General features: G+C 36.1%; 2 protein-coding genes across 2 annotated transcripts; one reads left to right on the top strand and one right to left on the bottom strand.

The window, feature by feature from the left end:
* The first annotated feature begins 715 nt into the window (after positions 1-715).
* Positions 716-3523, top strand: LOC132276944 (transcription factor bHLH35-like). Its single transcript, XM_059778594.1, has 5 exons — positions 716-890; positions 987-1152; positions 1367-1588; positions 1752-1922; positions 3158-3523. Exons 1-5 carry the CDS (start codon positions 817-819, stop codon positions 3245-3247), a joined length of 723 nt encoding a protein of 240 aa, XP_059634577.1. The 5' UTR covers positions 716-816; the 3' UTR covers positions 3248-3523.
* Positions 3524-4164: 641 nt separating this feature from the next.
* On the bottom strand, positions 4165-8971 carry LOC132276945 (uncharacterized). The gene is made up of 3 exons (XM_059778595.1): positions 8593-8971; positions 6583-6783; positions 4165-4441 (listed from the first exon to the last, which is right to left on the bottom strand). Exons 1-3 carry the CDS (start codon positions 8701-8703, stop codon positions 4406-4408), a joined length of 348 nt encoding a protein of 115 aa, XP_059634578.1. The 5' UTR covers positions 8704-8971; the 3' UTR covers positions 4165-4405.
* Between the last annotated feature and the right edge of the window lie 14923 nt (positions 8972-23894).

Here is a 23894-nt window from a genome sequence, read left to right on the forward strand (position 1 = left end):
GCATGCTTTGAATTCAAAGTGTGACATCGGCCTCACATATACATTGGTGATATAAGCAAAAGTTAAACGATGACGTTACTTTATTACTTAAATGAAGAAGACTTGACCAAATTGGAGTCTTCCTCTTCCTCTATTTACCAAAAAAAAAAAGGGGGGGGGGGGGGGGGGATGAGACTTGAGAGAGAGACCAAAAGAGTCTTCTCCTACAATGAAGACCATCACATTGGTCTTCTCAAAAGGGTTAAAAAGGTTATTCCTTGTTATTATAAGCACCATGACTCATTTTTAGAACTTTTTTGCCTCCTCTGTTTATTTCAAGTGTGTAGATGATGTATAAGAGTTCATAAATTGTTTAAAAGAGGTATAAATAGAACTAACGATGTTTATTAATTTAGACCTAAGAAAAAACTGTTACCGTAAACCCCTCTTAAACCTCTCACAAAGTATGAAATTAGCTTTGCGTGATGCTGATCAGTCAAGATGTAACATGTGTTCATGAAACTTTTGAACGACAATCGTCCGAGTCACGTTTGTGACAGTAACAAATTCTCCACCAACCTGGATGACTCTTTAGCCATCACTGGACGGTCAGGATTTCTCTAGGGAGCAGCTTAAAAGATGCCTGCTTCCCTGGTGGCTAAAATGTCTTTAGCCATCATTGGACCCCACTTCCTCTATAAATATTCCCACATGTATGTCCTCAATAGTCACACACACAAAATACAACTCAATCTTCTCACTAGAATCACTCCAAGATAGCATTATTGCCTCCCCATATTCCAACTCCCCAATTCACACACACCCAACAAACAAACCATGGAAGACCTTGGTGACGAATACAAACATTACTGGGAAACAAACATCTTCCTCCAAACTGAAGAATTTGACAGGTAAATTGTCTCATAAACCCCTCCGAAAATTTAAAGTTCTCTCTTTGTTTGGATCAAGAACCATTAGGGAGTTAATTGGTGATTGGTTTTGATTAGATGGGCATTGGACGAGCCGATTTCGGGTTACTCCGATTCGAGTTCCCCGGACGGAGCAAAATCGTCGTGGCCGGCGTCGAAAAATATAGTCTCGGAAAGGAACAGGAGGAAGAAGCTGAATGATAGGCTCCTGGCACTAAGAGCAACAGTCCCCAAAATTAGCAAGGTGACGCAATTCTACTTATTAATAATCATAATATGCCCACTTGAGATAAAGTAATACTATTAATGGGTTAGTGGACTCATTTCTTTCGTGCACTGTATGTCACGCATTACATTATTAATCATTGTTTAATGTCCGTGTCTTAAAATTGGAATTGAAATTCGTATTAGTTCAAATTTTAAATTAATTAATTTAAAATTATTGTGTGATTAATTAGATGGACAAGGCATCGATAATCAAAGATGCAATAGATTACATCCAGGAGTTGCATGAGCAAGAGAGAAGAATCCAAGCAGAGATATGGGAACTGGAATCCGGAAAATCGAAGAAAAGCATGGATTTTGAGTTGGATGAAGAGATGCCCATGAGATTGAAGAAGAAGAGAATGGATGATAATGAAAATGGGTGTAGAAGAACATCTCCGATTGAAATTCTTGAAGTGGGTTTTATGTCTCTTTCTTTCTTTTGTCTTTCTAGGAATATATTGATTAATAAGTGTATTTTTTTTTATTTTTATGTATGATTGGTTAAGTTATTGTTTTTAAATACAATAAATTAATGATTTGGTGGACTAATAAATAAAGTATGTAATGAAATGGCAGTTGAGGGTGTCTTATATGGGAGAGAGAACAGTTGTAGTGAGCTTGGCATGCAGGAAAAGAACAGACACAATGGTGCAGCTGTGTGAGGTTTTTGAATCATTGAAGCTCAAAATCATTACAGCCAACATCACAGCTTTTTCTGGGAGGCTTTTGAAGACGGTCTTTGTTGAGGTCTCTCCCTCTCTCCCTCTCTCTCTCTATATATATATATATATCTCTCTATATATATAACTCACTCTCTCTCTCTCCTCTAAGGTTTTGTTTATCATTTGTTTAGATAAAGTGAAAAGAAAAGAAAAGAAAGAATAATATTTGTTATTAAAGAAAAAAAGAAAAAATATATATATATTAATAATGTCTATTTATATTTGGATAAATTACTTAAAAAAATAAAAAAAATTATGTATTCTAGTTTGAAAAAAGTAAAGGAGAGAAAAAATAATAATAATAATAATAATAAAATTATTATCATACATTTTTATAAGATGAGACTCAATTATAAAAATATTACTTAATCACTGTATTTTCTTTTTCTTTCCAAATCCATAGAGCCTAAATTTTTACATTTTTTTATATAAATTTTCTGGTATTTACGACTTATTTAACAAGAGATAAAGAACTCAACAAAAAAAATAACATGGAATAAAGTAATACGAAATAATTTTTAAAAATTTAAATTTTATTTTATAATAGATATGACTTATGATAAAAAAGACTGAAAAAAAGAAAATTCTAACCGGCACTATTTGTACGGAATAAAGATAAGAGACTGCTGATATTTTAAGTGATAGTTATAAATCAAATTTGTTTGATATATATTTGAATTGAAGGTGTTTGATGTTCCACAATAAATAAAAGTTTCTTTAGCCTTAAAATTTTAGTCTAACTTAAATAGTACTTATGTCTCAAATGATTTAGTTATCAAACATATTTAATTAAATAATTAATTAATTTAGTCAAAACTTAATTTTTAAATTGAGACAGAGGCTCCCACTAAATTGTTGATTAAGTCTCAGAAAAAAATTAATTTATTGCTTTTTAAAATTGTCGCTCTCAAATAATTATGTGATGCGTCAAAAATCAAAGCACTTGAGAATTGAGATTTATTTTAATCCAGGATGGAGAAAATGCGTGGTTGGTTTTTCACGAATATAAGAGTTCATTCGTGGGTGGTCCGAAAATGACTCGGATTGTGGGGTTTACGGGGAAAAAAGCCACTTTAATAAAGTGGATTATGCGTTCCTTGTGAAAATAAAAACATTTGACACAAACAAGACCCATAAAACGATGTGTCCCATTGAATTGATTGTGCTTTTTAAACTTTATAAAAACATTTGATAACTGAATTTACTAAGTAAGCTAATTTATTTAATTAAACATATTTTTTACTCTTTAATTTTTTTCAGGCTGATGAGGAGGACAAAGATGATTTGAGGAAAAAGATTGAAACTGCCATAGCAGCTCGAAATGATCCAGAAAGCCCGATTAGCATCTAATTCCAATTCAAGAACCTGCATCTACAAATCTTTGTAATATGTTTGGTAGTATGGAATTCGTGGCTTCCTAATGCACTTTAAAATTGGAGAAAATTCAACTTAAACTATAAATGAAATTTTTTCCCAATTTTAAAACAAAGCATCAATTCGTCATCCTTGAAATTGTAATTTAGTTATGGGTTCCAAACTACCAAACATGATGTTTATACAACGGATGAATGATTTCTCACCATGAACTTTCATGTTTAATAAATTAAGATTTTTATTTTTTGTTGATATTTTCTCTTTTTTATTTTATTTTATTTACTCGATGGAAGAGTCTTAGCTTTGCTTTTTGAGAGGATCTCAACAAATGAATTTTTTTAGTTTTTGGTAATAATCATATTTCATTGTCGTATGATGTATATATATATATATATATATATATAAATTGTAAACCTCCTGCTTTCTTCATAAAATTTCAAAGCATCCCAGCATAGTTTTATAGCTTCCACATTCAATAATTACCTTCGCATTTTGAACCCATCATAAAAATGACACTTTTTTTTTTTTTTTTTTTTTTCTAAGACAAAAAATATTAGAAGTTAAATTAATAGATGCAAAGAGTCGAATCTGACAATCCAAAATTCACCGGAGCCACTAACCATTGACTAATAATTTTTCTAAAATTAATTACCATCATCCTCTCATATAATATAATTGCATTATTATTATTATTACTATTAATTTTTAACTTTCTAGAGTGTCCCACTGTGTTCTGTACAACTACATCGAGTACGACGGTGGTATATAATTCCTTTAAAAGAAAACCTAATTGAGAGGGACTAGGTTACTAAAGGTAGCACAAAATGTAATAGAAATAGACTGAACATTAACATTATGGACCAACAATATTGCCATCAAAAAGAAATATAATATGCAATACTAACAACAAGTGAATTCTTATTAATGCTACAATCAAATCCATGAAATTCGTCTTCTTTTTTTTCAGAAAAAAAAATAAAAATAAAAAAAAAATAAAAATAAAAAAAAAAAAGAAAGAAAGAAAGAAAGAAAGATTACAAACTGAGGACATGAATAATCCTTTAGCCAACGTAGGCACATGATTTCAACTCTCAACATCTATCAAACATCCATTAATTTAAAATTCAATGGCAATCAAAATGTTGAGCCGTTAAACCCGAAGAACGAGCGCTGCACCCAAAATTAAAGCAACATTATCAGTTAGTAAATGAGCATAAAATTGCAAAGTTTAGATTTTAAACTAAAACATTATCAGTTGGCACAGCATGCAGATGGAACAATTTTTCTATTTTTCCTTTCAGCACAGATAGGAACATGCACATCCCACTGCCTCTCGCATATTTGTCTCACTAATGTAGGCATGCAAGAGTATTTTAAAGAAGACTGTCTTCAAACTCAACTCATGTGTGAAAAGGGGTTTCTTCATAAAACCCGTAAGGTCCGTAAGGAAGAGGAGGAAGATGAAGAAAGAAATTGAGCACAATTCAAGATTTGTCTTTTCGATAGTTCCTCACCCTCCATGATCAGTATGCCCATAATTTAACTTTCTCAATGACTGAGCCAAACATGTTTCATGCTACCAAACGCTAGGCAATCATAAAATGATATACACACACTCTGGGACAGATTGGGCTGCTTAGAGAGGCTCTACATACAAACACATATGATAACAGCCCTTTTCCCGTCATTTAGATTCTTGCACTTTCAAATGTGCTCGAATGATATGTTAAATGGACAGCAGTATGGAGCATATTCGGTGTGTGCATGTCTATCTTGGTGATGGATTCATAGTTGAGTTCCCAAATTTTTCTAACCAAAATCTAAGATAGACATCCATGTACAATATGCAACAACAAAATTCTACGTGTATATTTACTGGTATTAATTTTGGTGATGTCCTTGCAATGTGGAAAACGAAACACCAGAATTCTACGCATCTTGAAATGTCCATGTAGTAGAGGAGCATATTAAAAGAAATTACATCATAGGGAAGCTATGGTGGATTAAAAGTTGTCTGTCTCTTAGTCAAACAAGTGGATCGAGTCTGAATCTAGTGATGGGCATGTTAAGCACATATCCTATACGTGTCTTACCATGAGATGGATGAATGACGATATAATGGAAGACTATTGTATATGAAACAAAAGCTTTCCTTAAGGTAGTTCATGTTGTATAACAAAGCCAATCACACCACCAGAAAACATAAGAGATTTGACTCAAGTTGACAGCAAAAGAAGAAATTTAGAAAATATGTTGGTTGAGAAGAGAGATAAGACGTGATAACCAATAATAAGCAAGTGTAATGACCCATAAAGAAATGGATGACAAAATAGATTTAGTGTAACCAACCCAAATAGTCAGGAGTTGGGACCCAAGTCTCTGTTGAACTAAGTTGTGTTCACTAAGTATTCATAGTAAAAGGTTGTGCAGTGAGAATCATATTTTTAACTTAGTTAGATGATATGGCTGGTTTTCTTTTTCTTTTCTTCATTTTTTTTTTCACTGGCAAGAAATGCGCACACACCACTTTGCCCCTTCGGGGATTCGAACCGTCACCATCCACTTTGGGAGGTAGAGGAGATTTCATTAGGGCACAAGGCCCTTGATTTTCTTTTTCCTTTTAAATGAAAGTTTTTTATCCTAACTAAAGGTGATCAAACCACCACTCGTAAACTGGTTTTTTTTTTTTCCCTCTACATTAATCAATCACCATTACTCTCTAATAACTTAAATATAGGAGGAAGGTTCACAACAAAGCTCAGATATGATTGGCTGAAAGGTCATACCAAAGCTTGAAGCTCGTAACTTCACCTTGACAAGACTGAGTTTCGCCTATAGTGGATCCCCTCTCTAATTAATAGCTCTATTCGTTGAATTAAAGTTGGAGATGAAGATCATCGTGTGATTCAATATACAGTAAACAGAGTCAACATACAAATTTTAAGGTACGAAGCTTGAAATTTCAAGAGTTTTTCATAAATAAATAAAAAATTATAGACAACATAGAAGTAAGCTTTGACACCAATTCGTGGAGATGATGGTGGAAATAGTGGGGATATTTCATCCTTGCCTTTATCCCATATAAATGGGGCTTAGACGCATATTTTAATTAAACTAAGCAGATAAATACTTAAAAACAATAGAAGAGAGATTTCCTTTGCTTTAATCTAATGCAAAGAGAATGACAAATGTGACTGGAGATGCTGTTTCTGAAAGCACTCTCACATAATGTTTGAAAGAAACATATAGCTTATTAGAAACAAATCACACCCAAAATATAAAAAAATAAAAGGTGTAGTCAAATTACTTACCTGAACATCATAAAATTTGATATAAAATCGAGAACTATCGATAGAAAGCTTGGTTTGAAGAATATCTGCAATGGTTGAACTCAATTTTCCACTAACACTTGGTCCAAGGCCACCAATGGAGATCAATTCTCCATATGCAGCCGGCTCCTCAGTCCCCGCAAATGCAATTGGCACTCCTCCATTCAGCAAAATCATCACATACTGAACAATAGAGAAGAAAGTAAATAATTATATGCCATTCCAACTTGATCAATAATAGAACTTGAAAAAAGATAAAGAACTCTGTGAAATAGCAGAAATTGCATAAAGTTTGAACCAGTAAATAATAGTCCATATCTATAGTAAGTGAATTACCAACTACATGTCAATACTCCTTAAAAACAGTAGTCAATGTATCAAGGCATGACCTCAGATTATTGACCTTCTCTCGGCAAGGAATTCCAGCTGACTAACATAAACATTTATCCTTACTTACTGTGGTGTTGCGTATTGAAATAAATTATAAATAAAAATGCTTTATGTAGTTAAGTATGTAAGTATCAATATAAATATATCTGCAATGGGAGCAAGAGATAGAGAGAAAGAGAGAATCTTATAACTTGATTATCATATGATAATTTTTTCTTTTATTTGATTTACAACTCCCACAGAATAGGGGACATGAAAAATAAAGTATATTTCAAGAAGAAGAAAGGTGAACATACATTCAAGATAACACATCGAACTTAACAGTTCGTCTCTTTCATCTCAAAAATTACAGCAGTGGTGCAAAGTCTTAAAAGTGCATACTAGTTATCACTTATCAACTTGCACGGCATTTGCTCTAATTGTTGAAAGCAAAGAAATAAATCTACCCAGTGAAAGGAAGTTACGGGATAAAAATTAGGAACATTTAAGATTATGAACCGATTGATTTTTTGTTACACAATTGAAATAATTTATAAAGGGGGCACGTTTTACATGTCCAAAGTTCCAAACATCTATAGTTCTCCAGTTTCATCTGTTTTTGGCCTGCACAACATCATTATAAGGACCATCTAGTGGTCTGCTGCACAACTTAAATGAGTGAAATCTCCAACGGAAGTCAACCCCATGACCCATGTAACTAAACAACATATATGAGGTCCACCTGGGTGCCTACTGCAGTGATGCCTTGGCATCCCAGTTGATTGTCTAGCTAGGCAATTGAAACTAAGGAGACACCTTGACACACTGACCCCGGAAGATGCAACTAGATATTATAAGAAGATTAGTAAACCAAAATCCAATGAAATTATTACATTCTACCTATATATCTATAACAAAACATAAAGCCATCGCCAAATTTAACGCTAAAGTCCCATCGCCTAATTCAACACTAAAATCTAAACATATTCACCTTTATAATATCACCTAGTTGGAAAGTAAAAAGAATTCTCCAAACTGGTTTGGGGAAAAACATTTTGAATCAACTACACTCAATTACATTCAATATTACCTTGTTACTATTTCTTTGATATGGAAAGGGTAATGGTAATGCATTGTGTATTTTCCAAATTGTTCATGGAATGACTAAACACTCGTACTCTTAACCTGGCATGTTAATTGTGGGTGCCAAGTAACATTACCCTTCTCACTTGTTAGAACAACTCCAAAAAGCAATGAAACCCTATAAAAAGAAACTGGGAAACAAGAATTACACAAGAAATTAAAGATGTCTGATTCACACCCGAAAAAGTAACTCAGTATTATCGAGTAATACATGTGTCAGTCCCCAAGCATCCAAACAGCAAATAAAAAAAATAAAAAACAAACATACATGAAAGTATTATCAACTTCTGTAATAATAATATTAAAAAATCTTACATATAAACCAAAATTCAGTATAGCAGATTAATGAAAGAAAACCCAAACAGAAAAAAAACATTCAATTTTTCACAGAGTAATATCATCAAACAATTGATAGTCACTACAACAACAACAACCCATTACAGCAAAAAATGGAGGGATTGTTGGGAAATGGAGACTTACAGATTCAGGCTTGCCAATGATCTTAGAAACAGCTTTAGTGGCATCCCTGAGAATGTCAGAGGCAATCACAGTATCTACTGGAATATTGGTGAACAGATTCAAGGTGGGCATTTCTTCTTCTTGTTTATTTTTCTCCACAGAACACTCTTCTCTCGAGTAGATAGAACAAGAGCTAATCTTTTGGGAAATGGGTGGTTGTTGCAAACACAGAATTTGTCGATAAGTGAATGATAAGAGCTTTCTAGGCTGTAAAATTTCCTAGGTCGATTCAATCTAATTTTTGCTCTTTTCCATTTTACGTTTTGAGCAATTGTGTCACGGGGATGCACGCACCGTGAGCTCACACCTTGATTCGACCGCTACGAAACACTCATCGAATGGAAGACACGCGATAACACCCTGATTGTAACATTTTCCTTCTGTATTTTGTACGCAGTTCAGTTCTTCACCTACATTATTTTGAGTAAATTACACTCACCTCCTTGCAATTTGGACAACTTACATTGTAGACCATTGATTTGAGATTTCAACATAATTCTAACATTTTTTTTCCTGTAAATATGTCAACCAAATTTATAAAATGACAATTTTATTCTTTTTTTAGTATTAAATGTCCATGTAATTTTTCACATTTCCATTTAAAATCTCAACAAACGACTTTAGATAAATTTAAAATAATAAACGTTGAATGGTATAATCATATATAATTTGTCCAAAACTCTGAAAATGTGAGTGTAATTAATTATTATTTTACACGAGGATTTTATATTTTGCTATTAAAATAGGGAGAAAAAAAAAAAGTAAAATTAAAGATGTGTTTGTTTGGATGTTTTTGTTTTATATAAAAAATATTTTTTAAAAAAGATATTTTCTAATTCCACTAAGTATGGTGGTGCAGACTCGTCACACCGTTGGTGGACAAATTTTCATTAAAAATTAAAAGTTCATAAATCAATTGTAATGTATATTTATGATAAGGTTAAGTGTAAAAAAATCTCTCGTATATAGGGTTTGTGCAGAAATAATTCTTACTTTTTGAAAATGTGCATTTCAGTCCATAAATTCAAAAAAGGTGCAAAGAAGCCCCCTCTAACCACTTTTTGGTCAAAATTGACATTAAATAAATTCAAAAACCCTATTTTGCCCTTGGGTTAAGTGCAAAAAACCTCCATCTACTATCGATATAGTGCAAAATAGTCCATGTGTGGTATAAAACCCCCCTTATACTATTAATTTGGTGCAATTACCCTATATTTGCATAAAAGGACATCGATACTTTCTCTAATATAAATGAAATGATTTAAAAAAAAAAAATTAGGCAATATAAAATTACCATTTTAGATAATTTATTCTTTTCGTTTTCCCTTTGTATTTGGTTGATTGATTTGTAGGTCATGGTGGTTAAGGTTGATCATGGATCAGATTGGTTCGGTTTAGGGGTAAAGTTCAATCTAATCCGATCCTTACAGATTGGTGAAATTTGAAACCGAACCGATTCGTGGAGACCTTCAATACGAATCAAATCGATCCATGAAATAACAAATCAGATCGGTTTAGTTTCCACGCATTGGGCTTTTCAAACAGCCTAATATGATTACACTTTCTAGCCCATTAAAATCTGAAATTAGTAATTAAAAACCTGTAATGACTTATGACTTTGGTGACCTAAGGTTAACTTAAAGTCTTCAATAATGAATAAAAAAAATATAAATACAGTAAGTACGTATATAGTTATATAATATTAATATATAATTAAGGTAACGGATCGGATCGGTTTTTTCAGGGCCCAATCCGTTAACCGAACCGCGAATAACGGATTGCTATTTTTTTAAACCATCACCGAATTATGAGATCTGAAAACCGAATCGAATCACACAGATCGGATTGGTTTGGACCGGATTGACGAATTATTTGCTCACCCCTAATGGTGGTGGAGGGTTCTGTGACACTCCTCGATTCTAGAGCCGAGGGATACTAAACAATTAAGTATGTAAATGAATATAGAATACAAAAGAAAGAACTAAGAATAAATAAATAGCAGAAAAGAAAACTAAATAATAAAATCCTCAAATGAATTATCTAAAACCTTATATCATTACAACTTGGGAATCCATCTAGTGGACCTCTAATGATCATCCAACTGAATCAATCTGAAAACAACCATAATCATAAACTAAAACATAAATAGAGTCCTACATAGAACTAGAGGAATGATGTGGACTATCTGTACTTAGCACGAACCAACTCTAGGTCTGGAACTGACGAACACCTGAAAAATATAAAAGTGGGTCAGGCCCACGAACAAATTCTTTCTACAACAACCCAAACAGAGACCGAAAAACTATACATCTATAGCTAACCCATACAATAATTATATATTCCATAAATATATAAATATATATCCACACTAAAGGACTCTCAGTGGACTACAGGCTGGTCTCAACCTGAATAGAGGCAACATGCAAAACGCACCCGAAGTGGACATGTGTACCTAAACCTAACAGGGTACACCTCCAACCATTATAACCAACTATGCATCCCAATGCATATAACCATCGATTCTGAGACTCAAGCTCATCTCGAGGTATCATAACTATATATTTAAACTCCATCCAAACCAAAGTAGTGCCGCTCAACTTTTCGTTGCCTTGACACGACATAAGTATAAGTATCCAGTAATTCAGTTAGTCATTCAACTTGTTTAGTTGACCTGACACAAATATAAGTAGGACTTAACATTTTAATCCGTTCCCTTATATAATAGGTAGGACTTAACTAATAAGTTAATCCATCCCTAGAGTGCCACCATCCCATACTGGTGCACTTAATCCACGCAATCCAACAATTGATGTAATAATTTCAAGAGTACATCACATAATCCAAAGTTAAATATAATAATAATATTATATCATGCTAACACAAAATAGGACAACTTATAATTTATTTAAGTTTCCTATGTCACATATCCAACACATACTGAATCTTAAACAGATTGCTATATTTTGCTATACAATCACTTAAGCATTCTCCATACTTTGTTTAAAATTTATTTAAATCATTCTTAGTCCTTATTTGATATTTAGGACTCCACAAATCTAATTTAAAAATAAAACAACGTTGTTTCCGAGATTTCACCAGGTAATGCTCAAGCTTCTGTCTCAATTGCTCGAGCACCCTATCCAAGGCTTGAGCATCATACTTCAGGCTCAAGCTCTTTATCCCAATTGCTCGAGCTTTCCTTCTCAAGCTCGAGCTTTACATCCCAAATGCTCGAGCTTTATAACCAATTGTTTGAGCTTTACAGCCAGTTGCTCGAGCTTCACAATTAATTGCTCGAGCTTTTCATCCCAAGGCTCGAGCTTTGCCCTTAAGGCTCGAGCACTGTAACAGCGGTCCGAACATTGTTACGCGAATCAACCCAGAATTTCAACTGTGCATTAAATCTTTATTTGTTTCAGGAATCCTAGGCATGTTTTAATGTTCCATCTATATACAGATAAAACAAAACATCATCTGAAACATGCAATAAATTCACAAAATAATCAAATCAAATCATGAATTTAACAGTTTACACAAGAACAACCATGAACAAATAAGATGTATAAAACCTAGTTCTAGATCAATTAAAACATGGATTCCAATTTTATTAATCTTTTAAACATCCCTAAAATTATACTGGAAACATATAGGTTACAGATCTAAGGAGAAGTGTAGAACAGAGAACTTGCCTTTAGGATTTGATAAAACCCTAGCCTCCTTCTTCTTCTTACTTTTCCTCCTTCCTCCTTCTTTCTCTCTATCTCTAAAATAATATACGTGATATATTTTCTAACCCCTTTTCCAACCCTATAAAGACATATATATAGGTTACATATAAACCCTATTCCTTTTCCCAATCCACATCCAACTAATAAAGAACAAATAAAAATTAAAAAAAAAAAACTAAAAAGATAACTAAAAATATAAGTTACGTGTAATCTATGTATATTATTCTTATCTAAATAAAATAAATACACTAGATTATCCCCAAAGGACTTTTTCTAAATATATATTATTTAATTATATACACACACACACACACACACATATCCACTATCCATGGGTAATTATCCATACCCATTAAACCCGTTATCCAAGTAATCCATGGAACCCAATTAGTTGGCCATGACTACTATCCATAACCCTAAAATAAAATGAATTAAAAATAAAATAAAATAAGCAACCATTTAAAACATTTAAATTCCTAACTATTTATTACAAGAAAACCCAACACATAATTAATTAAATAGTATAAACAATTAACAAATAGCCAAGAAAATCAATTAAAGAATCAAGAACACCATTTATAACAATTAATAAAAATACCGAGACTATCCTTTTAAAATTATGGGTATTACATTCTTCCCCACTAACGAAAGGAATTCCATCCTCGGAATTCACCTTTACCTTCATCCATTAAGTCTGGAAAGGTTGAGCAAAAAACATCCTCCCGTTCCCAAGTAGATTCAGCCTCATTGTGATGACTCCACTAGACATGTACCAAAGGAATGACCTTATTACTAAGAATCTGATCCCGACGGTCGACAATACGACACGATGGTTCCACATAGGTTGCATCTGGTTGCAACTCAATCTCACCAACAACAATATGCTGATAACGATCTTCATCGCGAAGAAATTTTTACTCAACATAGAAACATGGAACACATTGTAAACACGATCTAAATGGTCCGGAAGTGCTAAATGATAAGCCACCGCTCCAATTCGATCCGTAATCATAAAAGGACCGTCAAAACATGGTGACAACTTCCCTTTCTTCCCAAAGCGCATTACACATTTCATAGGAGACACTTTGAGTAAAACCTGATCTCCCACCTGAAATTCCAAAGCACGAGTACAGCGGTTTGCATAACTCTTATGCCTACTCTGGGCAGTGCGCATATGATCCTTAATAAGAGCAATCTTTTCAGAGGTATCCTTAATGAACTCAAGACCCAAAAATCTGCTCTCACCAACCTCCATGCAACAAATAGGAGACCGACAAGGTCGGACATATAAAGCCTCAAACGATGCCATACCAATAGTCTTCTGAAAACTATTGTTATATACAAACTCCACAAGTGGTAAATAGTCCTCCCAATGACCCTTAAAGTTAAGGACACAAGAATGAAACATATCCTCCATGATCTGATTAACCCTCTCAGTTTATCCATCAGTCTGAGGATGGTAAGCAGTATTAAGATGCAACTCTGTACCCAAAGCCTGCTGAAAACTCTTCCAAAATCTTAACACAAAGCTCGAATCCCTATCCGATATAATAAATAACAGAATGCTATATAGCTTCACAATATCTGTAATGCAAAGTCTTGCTAACTGCGCCGCAGTGAAGTCAGTGCGAATAGGCAAGAAATGAGCTGATTTAGTCAACCTATCAACAATGGCCTAAATGGAATTGTGATTCTTAAATGACTTAGGCAATCCCTCCACAAAATCTATAGAAATGCTCTCCCATTTTCACTCTGGTATAAGTAGTGGCTGTAGAGCTCTTGGCAGAATCTGATGATCAATCTTGACCATCTGACAAGTACTACACTGAGAGACAAAAATAGCAATAACCTTCTTCATTCCAGCCCACCAAAACTGCCGCTTCATATCCTGATACATCTTATCTCCTCCTAGATGAACAGAAAACTCAGAATGATGAGTCTCAGTCCCAGAAGCTATATCTATAACCTTGTCAATGCACTACTGATCTGTGAGTTATGCCTTCAGAACCTTGTGAATAATAAAAGGTGTAACTATCGTGCAAGCCATAAAAGCATCAGACAACTCATCAACTGTCTTCAAAGCATTCCACTCAGTGGTGAATAAAGCAGAAAGATTCGCATAGGGTCGGCGATTGAGTGCATCTGCCATTACATTCGCTTTCCTTGGATGGTACTGTATAGAAAAATGATAATCCTTCACAAACTCTAACCATCGGCGCTGTCTCATATTTAGCTCCCGCTAAGTGAAAAAATACTGCAGACTCTTGTGATAGCTAAATAATCTGAAAGACTCGCCCAACAGATAATGCCTCCAAATACGTAAGGCAAAGACCACAGCTGCCAATTCTAAATAATGTGTTGGATAATTAAGCTCATGAGGCTTAAGTTTACGAGATCCATACGAAATTGGTCGTTCCTCCTGCATCAAAACACACCCAAGACCTTGCAAAGAAGCATCTGTGTAGACAAGATACTCTATCCCGCTCTGTGGTGTAGACAGAATCGGTGCAGAAGTCAATTTGCTCTTTAGCTCATTGAAAGCTTTTTGACAGTGTTCATCCCATATGAACTGTACACCTGCGATACCCCTCGGATCTGAGACGTGGGTTGATCAGGCCCAGGTCCAAACCCGAGGGAATATCAAACAATTAAAGTATTTATAACGAACACAGATGACAAAAATGAAATAAGAATAAATATTAAAAGCTGAAATGAATGCTAATATAGAATCCTCAACTAATAAAACTTAATAAAATCCAACATTCAAAACCTCCATGATTACAACTCGGGAATCCATCTAGTGGACCCTTAAATAAAATCCCAACTGAACTGAGAACTGAAAGTAAATAAAACTGAAACATCGTGAGAAGTCCTATGTAATCAGACGAATGGAAACTGTCCTCGAACAACACGATCAAGCTCTAAGGCTGGAACCGTCCTGTACCTGAAAAGAATAATAGAACAGTGGGTCAGACCCACGAGCAAGTTCTAAACTATCTGCAATCCATACAGTGACCCGATACGCAGATGCACCGTAGATACCTCACAATATCTATCTAGTCTATACATATATATATATCCACACTAAGGGACATTTACTGGACTACAGTAGGGGTCTCAACCTGAATAGAAGACAACATGCGAAAACGCACCCAAGGGTGGGCATGAGTACCTAGACCTAACAGGGTACACCTACCTACTATATCCAGCTACGCATCCACTGCATATACGCACCCTAACCAACGACTCTGAGACTCAAGCTCATATCGTGGTACCATAATCATATATCTAAAATCCGTCCAAAACCATAATATGTCATTCAATTATTTATTGAGGAGACATGCAAAACATACTAGTTAGTCACTCAACTTATTCAGTTGATATGACTTAACCTCCATCCATCAATCCAGGAAGCCATTCAAATTAATCACAGTTGATCTGACTTAGTCACAGTTAGGATTCAATATTTTTCAATCCATTCCTTTAATCCGATAGGTTAGGTTTAAGCGTTTTGAGCTAAACCATCCCTAGTATGTCACCGTCCCATACCGGTACATACAATTCCCCATATCCATGTAAATTACGACACATAAATATTAAGCTAGTAATTTACAATCCAAACCAATATCCAAATTATTGCAGAAAGATGTTTAAAGGTTCAGCAATTTAAATCCAAGAGTTAAACCATGTATTGTTCAACAGTTCAACGACTAACATCCAGAGCATGAATAGATCAGTTTTAATAAATCAACAACTCTATCATGCATATAAATAAGTTTTAAAATCATAATATTGTCCAAGAAATTGCTAAAATTAATTCTAGGAATTCAGTTCCTTTTATCCATCAATAGCATGCTAGGTTGTATCTTTGTATACTGTTTTATTATTTTAGCACCGAGCCATAAACTATGCTACAAGTCAAATTTGTTAATTAAAAGACTCCCTCATACATCTAAAATTTAATTTAGAATCATATTATAGCACCCTAAATTGTCAAATTAAAATTAGACAATTTAACTTCCTTCCAACAGTTAACCGCGCACAAGTTGTTAAATAACTCACTGTTAATTCCATTAATACAAAGAGGGTATTTTATGCAATACAAGACCTTAATTACATCCTAAATTAATTATTGAAAATCCCATTAAAGTTTTAAAACTGTTCAGAAACCCCAAGTGCCCAAACAGTAGCTGAAAACTTACAGTATGCATCAAAATGGAAAGAGCCTGCTCTAAAAAAAAATAGAGCAGGCTCAAACCAACATTGGGCCGGCTCCAAAAAATTTTGGAGCAGGCTCAAAGTGCTTGGAGCTGCCTCCAAAACACTTTGGAGCCACCTCCAAAAAAAGGGGGGAGCCGGCTCTAAACTTCCTGGAACCAGCTCTCTCTTCATTTGAGCCCATTGTTCCGCTTCTTTCTTCGTTTCCGATGATCTACTTCGACCCCAGCCACTTTCTACCCTTCAATTGGTTTCTAAAACTGATCCTAAGGGTCTTATTAATACCAAATAGCATCCCAATGGTTTAATAACAACAATTGGAATTAAATACAAAGATTAAATTTGCTACTGAACTAAACATGCTTTAAGAACAAACTGAAACTAGCACAACAGTTCCATTCCAACCCCTCTGTTCCTCATCAATACTGAACCTAAGATCTTATATCATCCCATTAACATCCCCATGGTTCGTTTATAGAAGATGGAAGCAAGTACAGTAACAAAAATCACAACAGAACTTAACATGCTCTAAGGAACAAAACCGGAAGCAAACATGCACAAATTGTAAGCAGATTTGATTTTAATACAACATATTATCAATATAGCAATACTAAACACGTAAATCCTGATTACTAATTAATTAAAACCCTAGAGGCTATCTAGGTGCACAGAACACGAGCCAAAGGGAAGGAGAAAGAAAAGAACTTGCCTGCAGTTTTGGTCTCAAAACTTTGTCACCGTCTTCCTAATTTTCGGCAAACACTGACCACCTTCAAGCCTCCTATGGTTTTGGTTTAATCCACCACAACTCTCCCTTGGTCCTCTCTATTCTCCTCCTAAGCCTTGTTCTGTTTTCTCTTGCTTAGTTCTTTCATAAGTCTTTGTTATCTCTGTATCTTTGGTACGTGAATAGGGGTTGTGTATTCTCAAAACCCTAAGTGGACGTACTGTTCTATATATATAGAGACTTAACTAAACTCTATTCCCTGTATGTGTAGAGACGGAGCCCTAATCCTAATCCTTGTCGGCCCATAACAAAACCGACGTTTTAAAATAATGACGGCTACACACGTAAATTTCATTCTACAGTTAAAACTATAACCTAATTTAGTAAATAAAACATTTAACTTAATACAATTAAAATAAACCATGAAGCTAAAATAAATATACAAATAAAATAATCAACCAATTTAAATAAAATAATTAATCAATTAATAAGTAAAAGTAAAACAAAATTCAATTAAAATAACCATTAAATAAACACACAAACAAATAACCAATTAAATAAAATAAAAATGCAATTAAGCAATTAAATAAATACCAGGACTATCCTTTTAAAATTAGGGGTATTACATTCTTCCCCCCTAATAAAAGGAATTCCATCATCGGATTCGCTCTTACCTTCTTCCAAAATTTCAGGAAATTGCGAGCGAATGATGTCCTCCCGTTCCCAAGTAGACTCAGCCTTATTGTGATGACTCCACTGGACACGAACTAAAGGAATAACCTTATTACGAAGGATTTGATCCCAATGGTCGACAATCTGACATGGTGGCTCCAAATAAGTTGCATCCGGTTGCAACTCAATCTCCCCAACATCGATATGCTGATACCGATCTTCATCTCGCAGAAATTTCCGCAACATGGAAACATGAAACACATTGTGTACGCGATCCAAATTATCCGGAAGTGCCAACTGATAAGTAACAGCGCCAACGCAATCCGTAATCATGAATGAACTGACAAACCGGGGTGATAACTTCCCCTTCTTCCTAAAACGCATTACACCCTTCATAGGCGACACCTTGAGGAAAATCTAATCCCCAACCTGAAACTCCAAAGCACGTGTGCGACGATTCGCATAACTCTTCTGCTTACTCTGGGCAGTACGCATGCGATCCTTAATAAGAGCGATCTTCTCGGAAGTATCCTTAATGAACTCAGGACCCAAGAATCGGCTCTCACCAACCTCCATTCAACAAACAGGCGATCGACATGGTCGGCCATATAATGCCTCAAATGGTGCCATCCCAATAGTCTTCTGAAAACTATTGTTATAAGCAAACTCCACAAGCGGTAACTAATCCTCCCAGTAGCCCTTGAAATCAAGAACACACGACCGAAGCATATCCTCCATAATCTGATTAACCCTCTCAGTCTGTCCATCAGTCTGAGGATGATAAACAGTACTACGGTGTAACTCCGTACCCAAATCCTGTTGGAAACTCTTCCAGAATCCAGACACAAAGCTCGAATCCCTGTCCGATATAATAGACAAGGGAATACCATGTAACTTCACAATCTCAGTAATATAAAGTTGCGCCAACTGTTCCGAAGTGTAGTCAGTGCGAATAGGCAAGAAATGAGCTGATTTCGTCAGTCTGTCCACGATAACCCAAATAGAGTTGTGATCCTTGAAAGAGTTTGGCAATCCCTCTACAAAATCTATAGAAATGCTCTCCCATTTCCACTCCGGTATCGGTAATGGCTATAGAGCTCCTGGCGACCTCTGATAATCAATTTTGACCAACTGACAAGTAGTACATCGTGAGACAAAAAGAGCAATGTCCCTCTTCATACCTGCCCACCAAAACTGTCGCTTCATATCCTGATACATTTTGTCGCCTCCTGGATGAACAGAAAACTCAGAGTGGTGAGTCTAAGTCATCACATCCTTCCTCAAATCATCAGCAGAAAGTACCACTAACCGTCCCTTATACTTCAAACCTCCATCAGCCCCAACATAATAAAATGGAACCTCTCCGGAAGCTATCTCTGCAACCTTGTCAATGCACTGTTGATCTGTGAGTTTTGTCTTCAAAACCTTGTGAATGATAGAAGGGGTAACTACCATATAAGCCATGAAAGCATCCGACAACTCATCCACCATCCTCAAAGCATTCCACTCAGTAGCGAATAGAGCAGAAAGACTACCAACAGGTCGGCAACTGAGTGCATCTGCCACCACATTCGCTTTTCCTGGATGGTACTGTATAAAGATGTGATAGTCTTTCACAAACTCCAACCATCTGTGCTGTCTCATATTCAACTCCCGCTGAGTGAACAAGTACTGCAGACTCTTGTGGTCACTAAATAATCTAAAGGACTCACCCAACAGATAGTGCCTCCAAATACGTAAGGCAAAGACCACAGCTGCCAACTTCAAATCATGTGTTGGATAATTAAGCTCATGAGGCTTAAGCTTCTGAGATCCATACGAAATCGATCTCTCCTCCTGCATCAAAACACATCCAAGACCCTACAAAGAAGCATCCATGTAAACCAGATACTCTATTCCGCTCTGTGGGGTAGATAAAATCGGTGCAGAAGTCAACTTAGTCTTCAGCTCATCAAAAGCTTTCTGACAATGTTCATCCCACACGAACCGTACACCCTTCTTAGTCAGATGAGTGAGCGGTCCCGCTATCTTTGAGAACCCCTAGATGAACATCCTATAATATCCTGCCAGACCGAGGAAACTCCGAATCTCAGTAGGTGATGTAGGCTGGCCCCGCTCAATCACCGCTGAAACCTTGGTCGGATCCACCGCTATTCCCCTTTCTGACACCACGTGACCCAGAAACTTTATCTCCCGTTGCCAAAATTCACACTTCTCGAACTTGGCATACAACTGGTGCTCACGAAGTGTCTACAACACAATCCGTAGATGTCTATCATGGTCGTCCTCTGACCTCTTGAAAAACATCCAAAAATTCCTGTACAATCGGTATGTTATCCAGTGACACAGTAATCTCTTCCTCTATTTCCTCCTTCACGTAAAACAAATAAGTGTTAGTAACCCCGTTAGAACGTGGCAAAGCAACGACGTACATATCCTGACCAGGTATGACCTATCATAATAATTAACTTGGGCATGGTAACGAGATAACCAATCCATCCCAAGTATCACATTATAAGTGTGCATGTCCAGGACCAATAGATTAGCTAAAAATCTGACTCTACCAATATCTAATATCATAGATCCATCACTTTCATGTAACATAACAGTATTGCCTAAAGGTGTAGAAATACCCTGAAGTCTATTGCAAACTCGCGTCGTCATCTCAGATAATGCAACAAAACATTTAGACACGAATGAATGAGTAGCACCCGTATCAAATAAAACACGTCCCTATGAACCATGAATAAGAAACATACCCTTAACAGCCTGAGGTGCCTGAACATCCTGTGGCATGGGGTTATACACATTGCCATAATGCAACTGCTGCAGTGCCTGTCCCCGAGGCTGTGGAGGTACTGGTAAAGCTGGATATATCTGTCCCTGAATCCATGGAACCTGTGGACTTGGTAAAGGTATTGGTGCCCTCTATCCCTGCTGCACATGTTGTCCCTGTTCCTTTCTGCTTTAGGACACTACCTGGAAGTATGACCAAACTCTCCACAAGTACAGCAACTACCCTAGAAAGTGCCAAATGGCCTCCTCTGTCGGTTAACATGTGGCTGACCCTGTCCTGCCTATGGTCCCCCATCCTGCTGCCTCTGAACAGGTGCCCCATTCTTATGAACATTTGAACCACCTTTGTGTTTTTTCTAAGACTATTGTCCCTATAATTTGCCCTTGTCATTCTGTCGGTGTCCATTACTATTCACTTTCTCAGCTGACTGATTAACAGAGTCTCCGTCACTCCGCTTCTCACCCCTAGCCTGTTTGAAGTCCACGGTCAACTGATACTGCTGTAAATCGGTGTCTATCACCTGAGTATATATAGTGTAAACTGGACTACTGGTAATAGATCGCTTAATAGACCACATCAGTCCCTTAATGAAACTATTGTATTTCTTCTCCTCTGTATCCACATCCTCTGGTACAAAAAGAGATAAACGCGTGAACTACTGTTTATACTCTGCCATTGTTATGTTCCCCTGCTGTAGATTAAGGAACTCTGTCTTCATAGCTGTCCTGACTGCATATGAAAAGTACTTCTCATTGAAGCGAGCATTGAACTGATTATAAGTTAATGAAGTCCTTTCCTCTGCGGTGGTAACTGACTCCCACCACTGTAGTGCATCTCTGACCAGTTTGAATGTAGCAAGCATCTGCTTCTGAACCTCCGTGCACTGAATCATTCGAAGATGTCGCTCAATGTCCTTCTTCCACTGATGAGCTGCTTTCGCATTGATGGAGCCTTAAGACTCATGTGGGTTCCCATTTGTGAAGAACTCTTAACCTTTTCAAAAGGATCAGTCAGAACCACTGGTGCTGGTATAGGTGACTGCTGAACCTGTGATTGATTCCGAAGTGCAGCTGTTACCCTTGCTTCTATAGCCCGAGCAATGAGGTCATTGAGATGAGGAGGATACTCTGGATTTCCTCCTTGACCCTGAATCTGCTGAACTGCCTCATGTTCTTTGTGCAACTGACCATCATTATCCTGAAACTCAGGCAATTGCTGCTCCTCCTCCATTTGCTGACGCCGTAGGAGATACTGGTGCCTACGTGCCGCTCTCTTCTGCCATCTGTTTCCTTGCATGTTCTGTCCTCTAATATCGTTATCTATTCTGTTAACACAAAAAGATAGACATCAGCACGATTTTTTAAACGGACCATAAAGGAAAACAACGAGTCCTAAACTTAAGCTCTAAACAAAAAAATACGCTACATGGAAGTCTTATACGATAGAATCCTAGATACACTTAACCTGGAGTGCTCTAATACCAACTGTGACACCCCTCGATTCTAGAGCCACGGGTGATCAAGTCCAAGTACAGATCCGAGGGATACCAAACAATTAAGTATATAAATGAACACAGAATATAAAAGAAAGAACTAAGAATAAATAAATAGCAGAAAAGAAAACTAAATAATAAAATCCTCAAATGAATTATCCAAAACCTTATATCATTATAACTTGGGAATCCATCTAGTGGACCCCTAATGATCATCCAACTAAATCAATCTAAAAATAACCATAATCATAAACTAAAACATTGATAGAGTCCTACATAGAACCGGAGGAATGATGTGGACAGTTTCTGCTTAGCATCAACCAATAGTCTTCTAGAAATTATTGTTATATGCAAACTTCACAAGTGGCAAATAATCCTCCAAGTGACCCTTGAAATCAAGAACACACGAACGAAGCATGTCCTCCATGTTCTGATTAACCCTCTTAATCTGTCCATCAGTCTGAGGATAATAAGCAGTACTAAGATGCAACTCTGTACCCAAAGCGTGCTGGAAACTCTTCCAAAATCCTGACACAAAGCTCGAATCCTTGTTCGATATAATAGATAACGGAATGCCATGCAACTTCACAATATCTGAAATGTAAAGTCTCGCCAACTGCTCCGAAGTGAAGTTAGTGCGAATAGGCAAGAAATGATCTGATTTAGTCAATCTATCCACGATGACCCAAATGGAATTGTGATCCTTAAAGGAATTAGGCAATCCCTCCACAAAATCTATAGAAATGCTCTCTCAATTTTACTTCGGTATAGGTAGTAGCAATAGAGCTCCTGGCGGCCGCTGATGGTCAATCTTGACCATCTGACAAGTACTACACCAAGAAACAAAAATAGCAATGTCCTTTTTCATTCACGCCCACTAAAACTGCCGCTTCATATCTTGATACATCTTGTCTCCTCCTGGATGAACAGAAAACTCAGAATGATGAGTCTCCGTCATCATATCCTTCCTCAAATTATCAACAGAAGGTACCACCAAATGTCCCTTGTACCTCAAACCTCCATCAGTCCCAACATAGTAAAATGGGACCTCACCAGAAGTTATCTCTGCAATTTTGTCAATGCACTGCTGATCTGTGTGTTGCGTGTGATACTCCTCGGATCCGAGACACGGGTTAATCAGGCCCAAGCCCAAACCCGAGGGAAATATCAAACAATTGAAGTATTTTAAAGCGAACACATAATAGAAATTTAAGAATTTAAATAAAGAAACCAAAAGAATTATAAAATCCTCCAAACTGAAAATATTAATAATCCAATCATTCCAAAACCTCCAAGGTTACAACTTGGGAATCCAACTAGTGGACCCCGAAATAAAACTCCAACTGAAACTAAATAACTGAAAGTAGAAAAATAATCCAAGACTAAAGCGTGAAGTGAAATCTTACGTTGTTGATGGAACGAATGAAAGTCTCTGCTCAGCACAATCAAGCTTGAGACTGGAACCGTCTAATACCTGAAAAGAATAATAAAGGAGTGGGTTAGACCCACGAGCAAGTTCTAATCTAACTACAATCCATACAGTGACCCGATATGTAGATACACCGTAGACACCTCACAATATCTATCTAGTCCATACATATAAATATATCCACACTAAGGACATTCACT

The sequence above is a fragment of the Cornus florida genome, unplaced genomic scaffold (assembly GCF_030987335.1).
Source record: "Cornus florida cultivar Cherokee Brave unplaced genomic scaffold, ASM3098733v1 CherokeeBrave_3.0.0_Hap2_Chr10, whole genome shotgun sequence".
Lineage (NCBI taxonomy): Eukaryota > Viridiplantae > Streptophyta > Magnoliopsida > Cornales > Cornaceae > Cornus > Cornus florida.